Below are 13,819 nucleotides of genomic sequence, written 5' to 3'. Positions count from 1 at the left end.
AGGTCCTGAGAGACACTTAAGTCCAGAGAAGACAGGTGGGGGCCTAAGAGGGTTGGTGGTCTTCACAGGCTCTCTCAGAAGTCAACAGCTATGCTAAGGGAAACAGAGGCCCTGAGGGTAAGGCTCTTTCTTCTGTCCAGGACTCCAAACAGACTCCTCAAAGGCTCGTGCTATCTTGGCTCCCTGCTGGAAGGCCGGGAGCCCCTTGCCTAACGGCCCATGAAGAAAGAGAGACTTACGGCCTCTCCAGTGTAGGCCTGTGCTACAATACGCACTGGATAGGCCTTGAGAGACTCAGGTTAGATTTGGGGCTTCCTGCTTTTATAATCCAGTAAGCATCTGTATGCTAGGGCCTAAATGTGTGCCTTTTAACAAGGGGGGGCCTCCACACACTGGGCAATATACCTTGCTGGACATTTCGATCTCGTGTATTCAGGAGGCATGAATGCCCACCTTCCTAGGTGGCTTCCTGGGTAGTGTGGCTTCATTGCAAAACACTGCAACTGCTCTCCTCTCCTCTCCTCTCCTCTCCTCTCCTCTCCTCTCCTCTCCTCTCCTCTCCTCTCCTCTCCTCTCCTCTCCCCTATGCTGACCTCCCTCCATGGCTGCAGCTTGGCCAGACAGCGTGTGGGGAAAGGGGACAGGCCCACAGAGCTCAGCTGTCAGCAGAAACCCGAGGAAGCCCCCATGGGCCAGAAGGTTCCAGGTGGAACATGAAGAGGAGAACACAGAGCGGAGACTGCATCGGATTCGGACGTACAGTGACAGGATGGGACATGGGGGAGAGGGCGACGACGTCACGGATGCGACACCAACAGGGCAGTGAGTGAGGTGAGGGGTGGGAGCAGTGGACTCCTGTGGCAACCAAGGCCTAAAGGAGGCCAGGGCCGGGCACTGCTTCTGGGGGACGGAGATTCTATCTCCTAGAATCACGAATGAGGTGGCCACCATCTTGACCAGCACTTGAGAGTTGGATTGAAAGGGGGTCGTCAGCAAAGGTAGAACCGCCTCTCTTAGAACCGCCCATGGAAGCTGGTTCTAAGGTCGGCAAGGGTTGCAGAACAGCAGTATTGTCAGTCTCAGCCCGGACGGGCCCGTAAAGGCTCAAGAAGCTCCTGTCACTCAGGCCGAGCAGCCCTTCCCTTGGTGACAGAACAGGCCGCTAGCCTCTCCATAGAAAGAACCATTTGTCTCTCAGCACACAATTGTAGAAAGAGCACAGATTTCCCCCCTGAAGCTGGGGGTGTGTCTGCATGATGCAACTTCCCAGGGGTCTCTCTGGTGAGGCCATCTCACCAACCTTTGCAAACAACTCTCTACTCTCCTGGTAGAGGTAGCAGGACCCGGACCAACCCCTGGAAAGAAGGAAGAGCGAGGCCCCCATTCGACCCCGTGGCTTTTTGACTTGAGGATGTGAGAGTCTGTAACTGTCACCTCCCCAAGCCCTGCTGTCCTCTCCACTCCATGGAGGAGTGAGGTATAGCCAGCTGTTCCCCCAAGTTCCAGGCCAGACCCAAATTACTCTTCCCTCCTCCATTTCTAGGAAAAGAAGGAGGTTGTGCCAGAAGAGGAGGCTGGGCCAGGGACATCAGAGTTTCTCTTCATCCACATCGAGGCCACCCTAAGAAGTCATTTAGGGTATGTCCTACCCTGAAGGAAGCAGGGACATTTTGTCCAGCTGTACTCGCTGGAAAGCACCCTGGCGACTAGCAAAGCATCATGCCACAAGTCCTACCTCCTGCCTCTGTCCTTGCAAGAGCAGCTGGATCTGGAGTTTCAGCCCTGACCCTGGCCCCACATGAGCCTTTCCGGACCCCAAATCCAGTAGCTCTTCAGCAATCTGCTAGGGCCAATCCAGGAGCCAGGCAGACCGCGGCACCCCAACTCAGCATCTACACATTGTGGGTAAAGAGGGTCCCCCGCCACCTTACACCTGCAGCCCCATGTGGCATATTCCTCTAGCACCCATTTCAAGTTGGGAGCAAAAGCTGCCTCAAGGACACCCCGACAGCAGACCAGAGTCCACCCCAACATGTGTGTCCACTCTAGGATGAGTGTGTGCTAGCTTTTTGTCTCAGTGTTTGCTTGAGCGTGCTTTGTTCTCAAGAGCAAACGAAGCCTGACACACGCAACAGGAAAGGTATTCCTGACTCAACGACTTCTCGTGCGTGTGAGCACTGCTCACACTGTCCACATGTGGTAGCCCAGCTGATCCTCACAGCCAGCCAAGGGGGAGGGAGGGAAGGAAGCAGAGTCCTGGGACTTGAACCAGCCAAGCCCCAGCTGCCAGTAACCCACCCTACTCACTGACCCGCCACGGTGACTTTGGCATGAACTTGTTGAGGTTGCAGGAATCCCAGGACCTGGGTCTTCCCCGTTCTAGTCCTCCTCAACTCCACCTGCTGCCAGAGGAACCTCCCCAGAGTATTCGGGTCCAAAGAGTTCATTGTGAAAAGCCTTGATGTTTGTCTATTGACCAAATAATGGTGTCTAGTCGTGTGGTTCTTCATGACAGGGACATATTCTGAGAAATGTGTCATGAGAAACAATGCCACCCATGCAGGTATCATACAGTGACTTTAGGGCACATGATATCTCTAGTGTTCCTAGGCTCCAAATCCTCACAGCATGTTACTATGCCAAATCCAGTATGCATGTATAATACATGGTAAGAAAATCTAAGCATGCCTGGGTATGGTGAGGGCCTGATATAGCGGTGTACACCTGTAATTCCAGCCCTCTGGAGGCTAGGCTAACCAGGTGGAGAGTTTAAGGTTGACTTGGGTCGCATGGTGAGATCCTATCTCAAAATGGGAAAGCGAAGGAAAAATGGAGGAGGGTAGAGAAAAACTGCTAGGCAATAAACAGGAACTTCACGGCCCCACAGTAGTCTTTGAGGATCACTATTGCCTATCAAGTCTGCCGCTGACCAAGCATCTTTACACAGCATGTGGCCACAGCCCCTCAAACACACGAGATGAGAAGGGAGAACCGTTAGATTTGGGAGAAAGGTTGCTCTTTGGGTATGTTTTCCAGAGCTGAAATCTCAGAAATGATCACCAAGTCCACATCCCACCTGAGGCACCTAAGAGACCCTCAGGTGGAAAAAGGGGGGATGGACAAAGGGGAAAGCCCAATTCTGGCCTGACCCCCAGCCCAGACGCTCCCCATGCAGGTCATAGCCATTCTGGTTGAAGCTGTGCGGCCGCCAGCACACACTGAATGGCCCCGGGGCGGCCATTCAGGACCTCACACCTTCTAATGTCCGGGGCAGATGGGTGCAGAGTCCAGAATAAGGCAGTCTCCAGAGATGAGACCCCCCCGTGAGGCAGTCAGGTAGCGGGGCGGAGGGGAGGGGGGGAGAGGCTGCAGAGAGCGAAGGGACTAGGCCCCAGACAGCAGAGGGAGAAGTGAGAAGAAACAGGAAAGAGCGGCCAGCAGGGTGTGGAGAGAGGTAGCTTGGGCATCTAGGGTGGGCACAGGGGACAGGCATTGCCGGAGAAGAGGGCCTTCTGGGACCCAAAGCCTGGTAAAAACAGCTGCCCATCCTCCGTAGGTTACAGGCTACACTAGTGTACGCACAGGCCAGAGCCCATCCAGTCCCCTCACCCTCTGGGCAGGATGAGGTCGCCTTAGTGACCATTTCCGGCCCTCTGGTACCCTCTCGTCACAGCCCCGGAGAACCCCAGACGCCTCCTCAAGATCTGCCCCTTGACTGGGCTCCAGGCAACCCAGGCCACCTGCCATTGCCCAATCTGCTCCCAGGAAACACGGTGAGAGGTGGGCGGGCGCCGGAGGAGCGCAAATTGGGTGATCTGGGGAGAGCAACTTGGCCTTGGATCCGACAGGTCGCCCGCCGCCATGAGCGAGGCCAGGAGCTTGCCCAAGGCCTGACCCGCAGGTCTCTGGCAGAGACAGGCCTGCGGGCTCCCGGGGACTTACCTTCACACCATCGTTCTTCTTGTTCCCTCCGCTCTTCCCTCCTGTGGAGGAGAGAAAGTAGAGCGTTAGCAACACCAGGCAGGGCACCAGAGCCCACAGCGTGAGGAAGAGCAGCATTTGCCGGCCGGGGAGGAGAGTAGTGGCGGGTGGACTGTCTGGCAACAGAGCTGGCTTGGCCACCAACGGGAGACTTCCTCTTCCTCCTCTCCGTCCGCTGGTCTTCCACCTTCCACTCACTCCCTCTTCCACAGAGTGGGCCTGCGATTCCCCAGTTCTCAGCAGTCTCGGGGATAGAGAGCCCTGGGACTTGAGGGCTGGGAGAGGTGTCCCAACGTGTCCCCCCGGGACGGTAGGATTGCTGTTTGAGCCTGGGGATTCCCTCTGGATCCCTGTCACCGACGCTGCTGGTGGCCAACTCAGAGGCCTGCAGCCCCGGTTCAGGGCTGGAAGCTCCCTGCTTTGGCCCCCACCTGCCCTGGCCCTCTCTAATTTTAGCCCCATGCTGCTGCTGAGGTCATGTGTCAGCCCTGCCTACTCAGTCTGGACAGCTGCAGACTGCATTTTGCTGGTGACGAGAAGCAGATGTCCCCCCGCTGGGGCCCACCCTTGCCTGCCAGCACACTCATTCTCTGCCTTTCTTCTCAGCAGCACAGACCGAAGTTCAGCCTCTGGAATCCCACTCTAGGGCTGGCTGCTGAGTCCCGGGTAGGCAAAAGCCCAGCCACCGCTCTCACGGAGGCTTGGACCGTGCATTTCCCCTTTCCTCCCTCGTTTCCTGACTGGAGCCCTGGCAGTGGGTATGAGACAGAGTAGCATGGATGCCCAGCCCTACCCTGCCTGGTATTTGACCACTTCAGACCTTTTTAAAATATGCCCTAAATGAGACATGGTTCTATGAAGTGCTTAGCACAGCATTCAGGATATATATAGTCGGCCCTCGATGACATTTATGATTAGTCCTTCTCCAGGGAGCCCCAAGAGGGTGAACTGGGGGGTGGGGGTGGGAGCGTTGAGGGTACAGGACACTGATGCCCCAGGGCCTCTGAGGGATGAGCTCACAGATGCCCCAGCTCTCGGTCCCTCTATAACTCCACCTGTGACACCTCAAAACTCCCAAAGGGTAGAGGTCATTTCTGTGTGCCATGCCTGAAAGTCTCTCTCTCTCCAGGCTGTGCAAGTGGGACCAGAACGCACAGCAGGGGAGAGTGTGCACCTTGGGGACTCTCTGCTCCAGGCCACTGTTGTACAGGCTTGTGTCCAGTGTAGCCAGACCCTCATTTTCTTTTCTTTTCAGAATAGGCCTAGACTGGCCTTGATTTACCGTGTGACCTTCTGATCTTCTTGCCTCCATCTCCTGAATCCTGGGATTACAGCCATGTGCTACCACACACATGTGTTGCTGGCTTTTTTTTTTTTTTGGTATGTTTTTTTTTTTTTTTCCATACAAGGTTTCTCTGTGTAGCCCTGGCTGTTCTGGAACTTGTTCTGTAGACCAGGCTGCCCTTGATTTTTATTTGGTATTGGAGAAGAACTCAAGGCTTCAGCTGGATAGTGGTGGCGCACGCCTTTAATCCCAGCACTCAGGAGGCAGAGGCGAGTGGATCTCTATGAGTGTGAGGTCAGCCTGGTTTACACAGAGAATCCCTGTCTTGAAAAACAAAACAAAACAAACAAACAAACAAAACCAAACAAATGAGAACTCAAGGCTTCATGCATGCTAGGCAAATACTTTACAATCTAAGATACATCCCTAGTTCCCAGAATATTTTCAAAAGATCACAGAAATCTCTCTCTGTCTCTGTATGTGTGTCTCTCTCTGTCTCTCTGTCTGTCTGTCTCTCTTTCCGTCTCTCTCTCTGTGAAATCTCTTGATTTTTTTGTGTGTGTATAAAAAGTTGACGTGTGTATGTCTGTGGCACACAAGTGGATGCTAGGTCTAATGTTGGATACCTCCCTTGATCACATTCTTCCTTTTCTGGGGTGGGGTTGGGGGACAGGGTCTCCCTATGTAGCTCTGGCTAGAACTTCCTTTTTTTTTTTTGTTTGTTTGTTTTGTTTTTGTTTTTTCGAGACAGGGTTTCCCTGTGTAGCTTTGTGCCTTTCCTGGAACTCACTTGGTAGCCCAGGCTGGCCTGGAACTCACAGAGATCAACCTGGCTCTGCTTCCCGAGTGTTGGGATTAAAGGCGTGCACCACCACTGCCCAGCTAGAACTTTCTATATAGACCAGGATGACCTCAAACTCACAGAGATCTACCTGCTTCTCTGCCTCGTGAGTGCTAGGATTAATTAAAGGCATATACCACCAGCTCCTCCTTGTTTTTTGAGTCAGGGCTTCTCTCTGAACCTGAAGTTTACTGATCTGCTAGACCAGGCGGCCAACTCACCTTGTCTCTGTCTCCCAGTGTTGGGATTATAGGCAGGTACTGACACATTTAGCTTTTCACGTGGGTGCTGGGGATCTGAACTCGGTTCCTCGTGCTAGCCCTCAGGCACTTTACCCAGGGAGCCATCTCCCCAGCACCCCCAAACCTTTGATTTTTAATGGTTAGAAATCTAATTCCTCAATTTTCCTTTTCTTTCTTCTTTCACTCTCCTCTTCCTTTTTGTATTGGAAACCAAAGTCAGGCCCAAAAATCCTTCTTTATGTGTGTTTGTGTGAATGCATGTGCACCACACTGTACAGGACCTCATGGAAGCCAGAAGAGAGCATTAGGTCCCCCAGAATTGGAGTCACAGGCAGCTGTGAGCCTCCATGTAGATTCCAGGGACCAAGCCTTGGGTCCTAGGCAAGAGCAATAAATGCTCCAACTGCTGAGCCATCTCTTTAGCATTCCTCTGCCACTGTGAGGGGAAAAAAAAAACAAAAACAAAAAACAAAAACAAAAAAACAAAAAACACTTCTCCTCACAGCCCTGGCTTACCAAGCCACGGGCCCCTGTTCTGTGGGCTTGAGACTGGCATTCTCCGGGGTGCTATAATTGTAAAACAACAAAACGAAACAAATTCTATGTAGCCCAGCTTTCTGTGTTCAGTGAAAGGCATGGCCGGATCCATGACTGAGGAGAGTTCAGTGCGGATGCAGCCCACTTCTGAAGCTGGACCTTCTACTGGGTCATCCATCATATGGGCAGACCCTCCTAGGGGACCCAGGCCAGCCCTCTGCTCAGAAGTGACCCCTGGCTGCGGTTGGCCTGTCTGTACATGCAGCTGTCTGTGCTGGCCCAGCCCCGGTGCCAGGGCCCTTCCAGTGATCTTGGCCGCTTCCGCTGACTATATCTGCTCCGCTGCGCCGTCAGCACCCAGGACTCCCCAGGGAGAGGCCTGAAGCGGCATTGGCCCGTCACTGACCCTTGTGCCAAGAGGAGTTGCTAAGCTCTGACAATAATCCCTTTCCCTCCTGTTTGGAGCTACATGCCCAAGTCCTTGGCCACTCCCTGCCTGGGAGTCTCCTGCCCTGGGCTCCTGGGTAACCCAGCCTAGAGAAAAGCACCTGCTCTGGGTTGGTCAGACCTGTGCTGAAGACAGGTGCTGCCTCTCTTGAGTTCTGGGACCTGGGAGGAGACCGAGGATACTCTCTTATGCTTTTATCGTCCTACCTGGAAAAAGGGGGGGGGGAGTGTCACCCCACTGCTTGTTGTGAAGCAATCTGAGCTGAAGCTAAGCGCCTGTTGGTTTAAGGCTCTCAAGTCTGACCCTTCCTGCTGGACGAGACTGCAATAACTGTCTGCCCCTCTAGCTGGCCTGGCCTGAAAACCCCAGTGCTGCTGCGGACTGGGAAGTCAGACTGAACCTCTAACAGGGCCTTGGTTTGCTGACTTTTAATCTCTTCTTTCCTTTCTCCGTGCCGATTGTGATAGGTGAGCTAAGCCTGGATCATGTATCCTCCGCAAGCCTTCTGGGGACACCCAGCTACCCAACAGCGCAATGGCATCCAGCAGACGGGTGCAGGATGTCCATCCCGTCCCGGGGACTCTCACCCCACCACCTACCGGAGAAGTTCCTGGTGGCCAGCATAGTAGTGAGGATGGCTCCCTGCAACAGACAAGATGGGCCCGAGAAGAGGTCCAGGTGAGGGGAGGAACATAGACAGGAAGAGAAGAGCACAGGGAAGAGCAGGCGGTGTGCTCTTCAGAGACAAGCCAAAGCCTCTGCCCCTGCCCCTCCAGTTGACCCCACCCCACCCTCCAGCCCAGAGCCCATCCGCTCTCCCTGGAGGGATAGCTTTGACAGGCACAGGTCTTAAGACAGGAACAGACATTAATAGGTCCCGTGGTCTGGCCAAAACGAGTAGACCCCAAAACACTCTAGCAGGGGCTCCTAACGGCTACCGAAGTTTCCTGCCTGGGTCGGGAAGGCCAACTAGGCTTGGGCTGCTCTAGGCTTGGAGGACCTGGCTCTAGAATCCGTCCTTCCCTCCATGGCCGCGGAGGATATCAACTTGGAGAAACCCCCTCGGTGGTCGAGGGGCTGGAAACCAGGGCCCAACTGGTCATCGTGCTGTCTCATTAAGACCTGACTCAGACCATCTCCAAATCCAACAGCCCCTCCAGTTAAGAATCCCAGGTCCCCACACTGGGAAACTTGCTTCTTCTGGGACACTTCCCACGGGGGTGGGAGTGGGACTCAGTGTATCTAGCACAGTGCCAGTCTTCACCCTGTGGGTTCAAGTCCCCGTCCTGAGCCTCCGTTCCAGGTCGGGGAGCAGTAGGTAAGGGAGGTTCCCGGTGAACCAAGGCCTCCACATCTGCCACCCTCAGCGTCCCCATCAAGCGCGCTGACAGCTAGCTATCCTAGAGAAGCCTTCTCAGCCTGCGAGTGCAGGACCTGCTGAGAAGGCTCAACTCAGGACCCACCTTGATTCCATAGCAGCTTCCTCACCTCCCCACCCCAACCTATCTCTGACGGACTCATTCACTCTTCCTCCATGTTCAACAACTGGGATTCTCTCTCAACCGTGGTTTCATGTCTGGTCACATGTTGCCCCTGACCTCCCCCAAAAAACTCTCTTAAACCATCCGTGGTTCCCTAGAGAGCAGTGCTCACGTTTGCAGACATCTGTACAGGCCATGCTGTCTGGAACATCCCCCCCCCCTTGTCACGCTACACCTATTTGTCCTGAAGAATCCACTCAAATGCCACCGCCCCCAGGAAGGCCTCTTGAGATCCTTCCCAGAATCCTCCAGACCAGGGAATGGCATCCCCCTGCTGTGTTGCCCGCCGCCACCGCCGCCGCCGCCATTGGGCACAGTACTCACCATGCCCCAGCGGAGTCCTGCTTGTCTGACCTCTCGGTCAGAGTGCAAACAGGGTGGGGTGGGGTCAGACTGGCTGCTCGCTCCCCCAAACCCTTGGTGGCCAGGGCGCAAGAATGTCCGGAAAACACACGGGAAACCGACGAGGGGAAGAACTAGTGGGTCCAGGGACGCCAAGGGTCAGGACCGGTTACCTTCAGTTTCCTCCGGGCATTGAACTTCTTCAGGCAGTCCACGGTCTCCTGTCGGTGCATGCAGGAGGCCACAGTGGATCGGTGCTGGAGAGAGGGTGAGAACTGTGTGAGCAGAAGGCCTGTGGGAGGACAGACCAACCCAATCCTTCACCCTGCCACCTGGGACGGGGTGGTTAGGATCCTGGCACCAGTCGGCCAATGCCAGTGATACCCCCTGCAACATGATGCCAACCTGGAATATCCCTCATTTCTATATTGCCCCTGAGACCCACAGCGAGCCAGAGATTCTTTGATAAGGCCCCCTTGTAGTGGGTAGCCATTCCAGCTTTGATCTGGAAGTCCCAGCCCTCATTGAGGCTTCGGTAACTGTCACGCCTACAAAGCAGGGCCGAGAGAAGACCCTGAAGACCCGAGATCCGGATACGCGCAGGCTCTCTTGGTTCCTGGACCCTGGACCCTGGAGGTAGACCGAGCAGAGTTCTCCAGAGAACACCGCTGGACTGCGCTATGCCTTTCCCAGATCCTGTTACCTATTCCTTCACTTGTGAGTTACCCCACAAAATAAACCTCCCTTTTAACTATGTGGAGTGGCCTTAATAATTTCACCAATACCCCCTCAACCCCACACTGAGGCTGTGGGGTGTAGGACAAGACCCTGAGGGACCAGGCCTCCTGCCTGGGCTGGGCTGAAAAAGCCTCACCGAGATCCAGGGGTGCTTGAGGGCCTCGGCGGCCGTGATGCGCTTGGACGGGTTGATGGTCAGCATCTTATTGATGAGATCCTTGGCTTCGGGGGTGACGGTGTCCCATTCCGGCGATGGGAACTGGAAGGGGCAGAGGGGCCAGGTTTGCCTAGCCTGCCCCAGGCCACCCCTGCGATCCTCCAGCCCCTGACTGGCAGGGGAGCAGGCAGGGGCTCTCATGCCCAACCACTCAGACATCCACAGGGTACTTAGAAGCATGGGCGCCGGACCCTACTGAGAAACTCTCGTCCCCGTCAGTAAAGCCTCTTGGTCCTCAACCTCTCTGTGTGTATAATGAAGGGTGATAGATTATGATTGGGGTCATGGTTCCATGTGATAATACATGGAGAATATTCAGAGGAATGAGACAGAAGTGCTCAGTTATTTTAATATAAGGAAGAAAAAAAAAGCATGTCTCAGAGTCAGGTATGATGGGAGACAGCACTTGGGAATTGGGACAGGAGATTAAGTGACTACATAGTGACTCTCAGACTACCCTGGCCTCATGAGACATTATTCTTTTTTCAATTAATTAATTCATTAATTATAAATACATAAGTAAAAATGCTTGGGGCCTGTTCCTTGTCTCTACCTTCTAGTGCTCCACGGAATACATTCTATGACTTTTAGGCCCTAAATCACTAGGCACCACGTGGCCATAGCCTGACTCTGCTGGTCAGTCTCGGAGCGACCCTGACTGAGCAGTAGAGAGTAGTGGTGTGTCCCCAGACCTCTGACCTCCTAGGCTCCTGGTTCCCATCAGAAGGGAGCATCAGCTGGAGAGCGGAGCAACACTCACATCATAGGCACCAGCTTTGATCTGCTGGTACAGGCGGTGCTGGTCCTCATCCCAGAACGGGGGGTACCCAACCAGCAAGATGTACAGGATGACCCCTGGGGAGAGGAGCAGGAGAGGAGAGATGAAGCAGGAGAGTGAGGAAAGTGGGGAGGGACCTACAGGCCCGGGTGAGAGTTAGGCCTTCGGATGGACTTACCGCAGGCCCACAGGTCCACAGGCTTCCCGTACGGGTCCTTCCGCAGCACTTCTGGGGAGAGGTATCCAGGTGTCCCTGCGAACCCTGCTCCCCAGACACACAGACAGGCAGACACACACACACAGGTTGGCACGTGAGTAGCCTGGAGCAAGACCCTGCAGGAGAGGGGACGAGGATAGCCCTGGAGCTGCAGAACACAGCCCTGCCCCAAAGCTGGGGTTGTACTGTGCAAACCCAGGGGTCTTGGTAAGCTGATGAGGCCTGTGCACTGGACTGGACCAGAGAGGTATATAACACACCTGCCTTCTACTCCCCATCCAGAGCCTCAGGTAGACAACAGTAATCAATCACAGAGTTCCTTTCTCTGTGGGTCCCAACCTTCCCTGGAGCCATCACCTACCACTTGCTGGTGGCCTTTAAGAGCTGATCCATTGCCCATACCCTATACTCTGTTCAAGGGCTGTTCATGAGGTGACAGAGGTTTGGTCCTAACTCTGGCTAAGTTGTGTGTGTGTGTGTGTGTGTGTGTGTGTGTGTGTGTGTGTGGTGTATGTGTGTGGTATATGTGGTGTGTGTGTGTGTGTGTGTGTGTGGTGTATGTGGTATGTGTGGGGTGTGTGTGTATGTGTGTGCACCCATGTACGAGCGTACAAACCTTCTAGACCTTAGTTTCCTAATCTATCAAATAAACGATTAGATGGTCTTACCTTTTTAATACTTCTCAATACTGAGAAGATTATTGGAACAATGAACACCAAGATATCTTAACTAGATATCTTAACTAGTCCTCTCAGGAGTAGTTACTAGTTGCTGCAGATGTGTGCTAAGCATTGGGCTGGTCACTTCACATGCCTGCTATTAGTTACCGTCTTGGATTCCCTGGGGGACATGCTACTATCCTCTTCTAAGAGATGAAGAAAACAAGACTTGATTAAAACCACACACCTTGTAAGTAGCAGAGTCAGGATTTGAACCCAGAACTCTGATTCTTATTTGTTTTTGTTTTATTTTGTTTTAAGGCATATATATAGCCCAGGCTAGCCTTGAACTCCTGTTGATTTGACGGAATTAGAGGCAGCTGCCACCACACCCAGCTTAAGCGTTCTGGGTCTTAGACACTGGTCAGTATTGCTCACTAAGAAGAACCCAGAAGGAGGAAACATGCATGCCCCATCATTTCCAATCCTGAAGCAGGCTGGGTTGTCTACACTCAAACACCAGGGCTCTACCCCTGTCAAGTTTTCCTGACCGTTCCCAAGCTGCTTAACCTGTCCATTCTCAGTGACACCCAGCATCCAGGGGTCAGGGGCGCCCCGCAGAGTTCCTGCCAACCTAGAAGTGCATGCTCTCACAACCAAGATGTACCACCTGGTTAGTGACGGCCCTGTGCCCACACCTAGTCCTGAGGGAAAGAGGTAGGCACTGCCCGCTGGCCCAGAGGCTGGCTGGGTGCAACCCTAGATGGTCAAATAGCCATTTTATCTCATCCTGAGCAGGAGGTTCCCAGGGGCACACAGGTCTCCCAAAGTATGCCCCTCTCCCCTCCCGGCCACTCCACACCCCACTCACCAAACCATGCCTGCTGCTCCCCCTCAACCTCTATGGCCAGGCCAAAGTCTGCCAGCTTCACAGCAGCACCCTTGAGCTTCGAGGCCAGCAACAGATTCTCAGGCTTCCCAGGACCAGGGAGGGAGAGATGGAAAGAGGGACCAAGAGATAGTCAGTAGGTTTGGAATCTCACCTGCAGCCTGGGCATAGAAGAAGAATGGCTGAATGGCCCAGGATCCCACCGCCCCCCCACACCTCCAGGTCCAGCATCCTGAGTCCCTGGGCCCAAGAGGGGGACTATGGCAAGACCCTCAGCTTTTGCAATGGAATGATTCTTCCGCCCACAGCATCCCCAGGGTTGAGAGCTGAGGCTGAAAAGAGCTGAGACAGACTAGGGTGGCCCAGCCCAGCCTCATTAAGAGAACAGCAGCGTCTTTTAGAACCAGCACAGTATTGTGGTCCACCATCAGCCTCCCACCGGTCACCCCAGAGACCTCAGGACAGGTACCAGGCCTTGCTTCCCCCAATGACCACTTTCACCCCTCAAAACAGCCCTCTAGTCCCCAGCTCAGGGCCTTTGCGTTGCCCGTACTCCCTACATGGCTTGTTCTCCTCCCAAAATCTCTGTCTTTCTCTCAGACTCGTGTCAGCCTTCCAAAGAGCTCTCTCTCTCACCAGTCCCCTCCCCCAGCTCCTTTTGTTAACTATGTGTTATCAGGGATATAAAATGGAGAAAGCAGGGCTCTGAGGGACTGAGTGATTTATCACAGCTGTTCAATGATGGGTGTCAGAATCAAAGCAAAGGCTGACTCCATCCTAAAGACAGCGGGCCTTGGATGTGGGACCGTGGTTGACATGGAGGATGCCCACAGCTGACACCTGGGACAGCAAAGCTGCTGCCTCTGGCTTAGGTACCCAGATTTTTTTTTTCCACTTCTTGCATCTTCCTACCACCTTGAGACTCTGGACAAAGGGGAGCTAGGAGTATGGATTCCACGCTTTGTCTCAGCTTCTCATTCCAGTGCTGCCACGGCTGTGATGGAGCCCGGCCAAGTGAGTTCCCTTCTCTGATGCTTGGCTTCCTTTCAGAGAAAAGGGACAGATGCCTGTCTTGTAGCACAGTGTCTAGGTGTGTAAACAGCA

The 13,819-nt window shown here is 54.0% G+C and overlaps 1 protein-coding gene across 3 annotated transcripts in view; it reads right to left on the bottom strand.

The window, feature by feature from the left end:
* The window catches only part of Camk2a (calcium/calmodulin dependent protein kinase II alpha), a 64,368-nt gene that overhangs the window by 18,932 nt on the left and 31,617 nt on the right, over window positions 1–13,819 (bottom strand). For all 3 annotated transcript variants that reach the window (XM_016003679.3, XM_006985133.4, XM_006985134.4), the window contains exons 7-13: window positions 12,698–12,800; window positions 11,129–11,212; window positions 10,933–11,027; window positions 10,092–10,214; window positions 9,391–9,474; window positions 7,934–7,976; window positions 3,943–3,983 (exon numbers count right to left, since the gene is read on the bottom strand). In XM_016003679.3, the coding sequence (XP_015859165.1) occupies window positions 3,943–3,983; window positions 7,934–7,976; window positions 9,391–9,474; window positions 10,092–10,214; window positions 10,933–11,027; window positions 11,129–11,212; window positions 12,698–12,800 (573 nt within the window). The remainder of the gene's footprint in view (window positions 1–3,942; window positions 3,984–7,933; window positions 7,977–9,390; window positions 9,475–10,091; window positions 10,215–10,932; window positions 11,028–11,128; window positions 11,213–12,697; window positions 12,801–13,819) is intronic.

Source organism: Peromyscus maniculatus, chromosome 19 (assembly GCF_049852395.1).
Source record: "Peromyscus maniculatus bairdii isolate BWxNUB_F1_BW_parent chromosome 19, HU_Pman_BW_mat_3.1, whole genome shotgun sequence".
NCBI lineage: Eukaryota > Metazoa > Chordata > Mammalia > Rodentia > Cricetidae > Peromyscus > Peromyscus maniculatus.
This window is presented reverse-complemented; position numbering and strand designations above follow the sequence as displayed.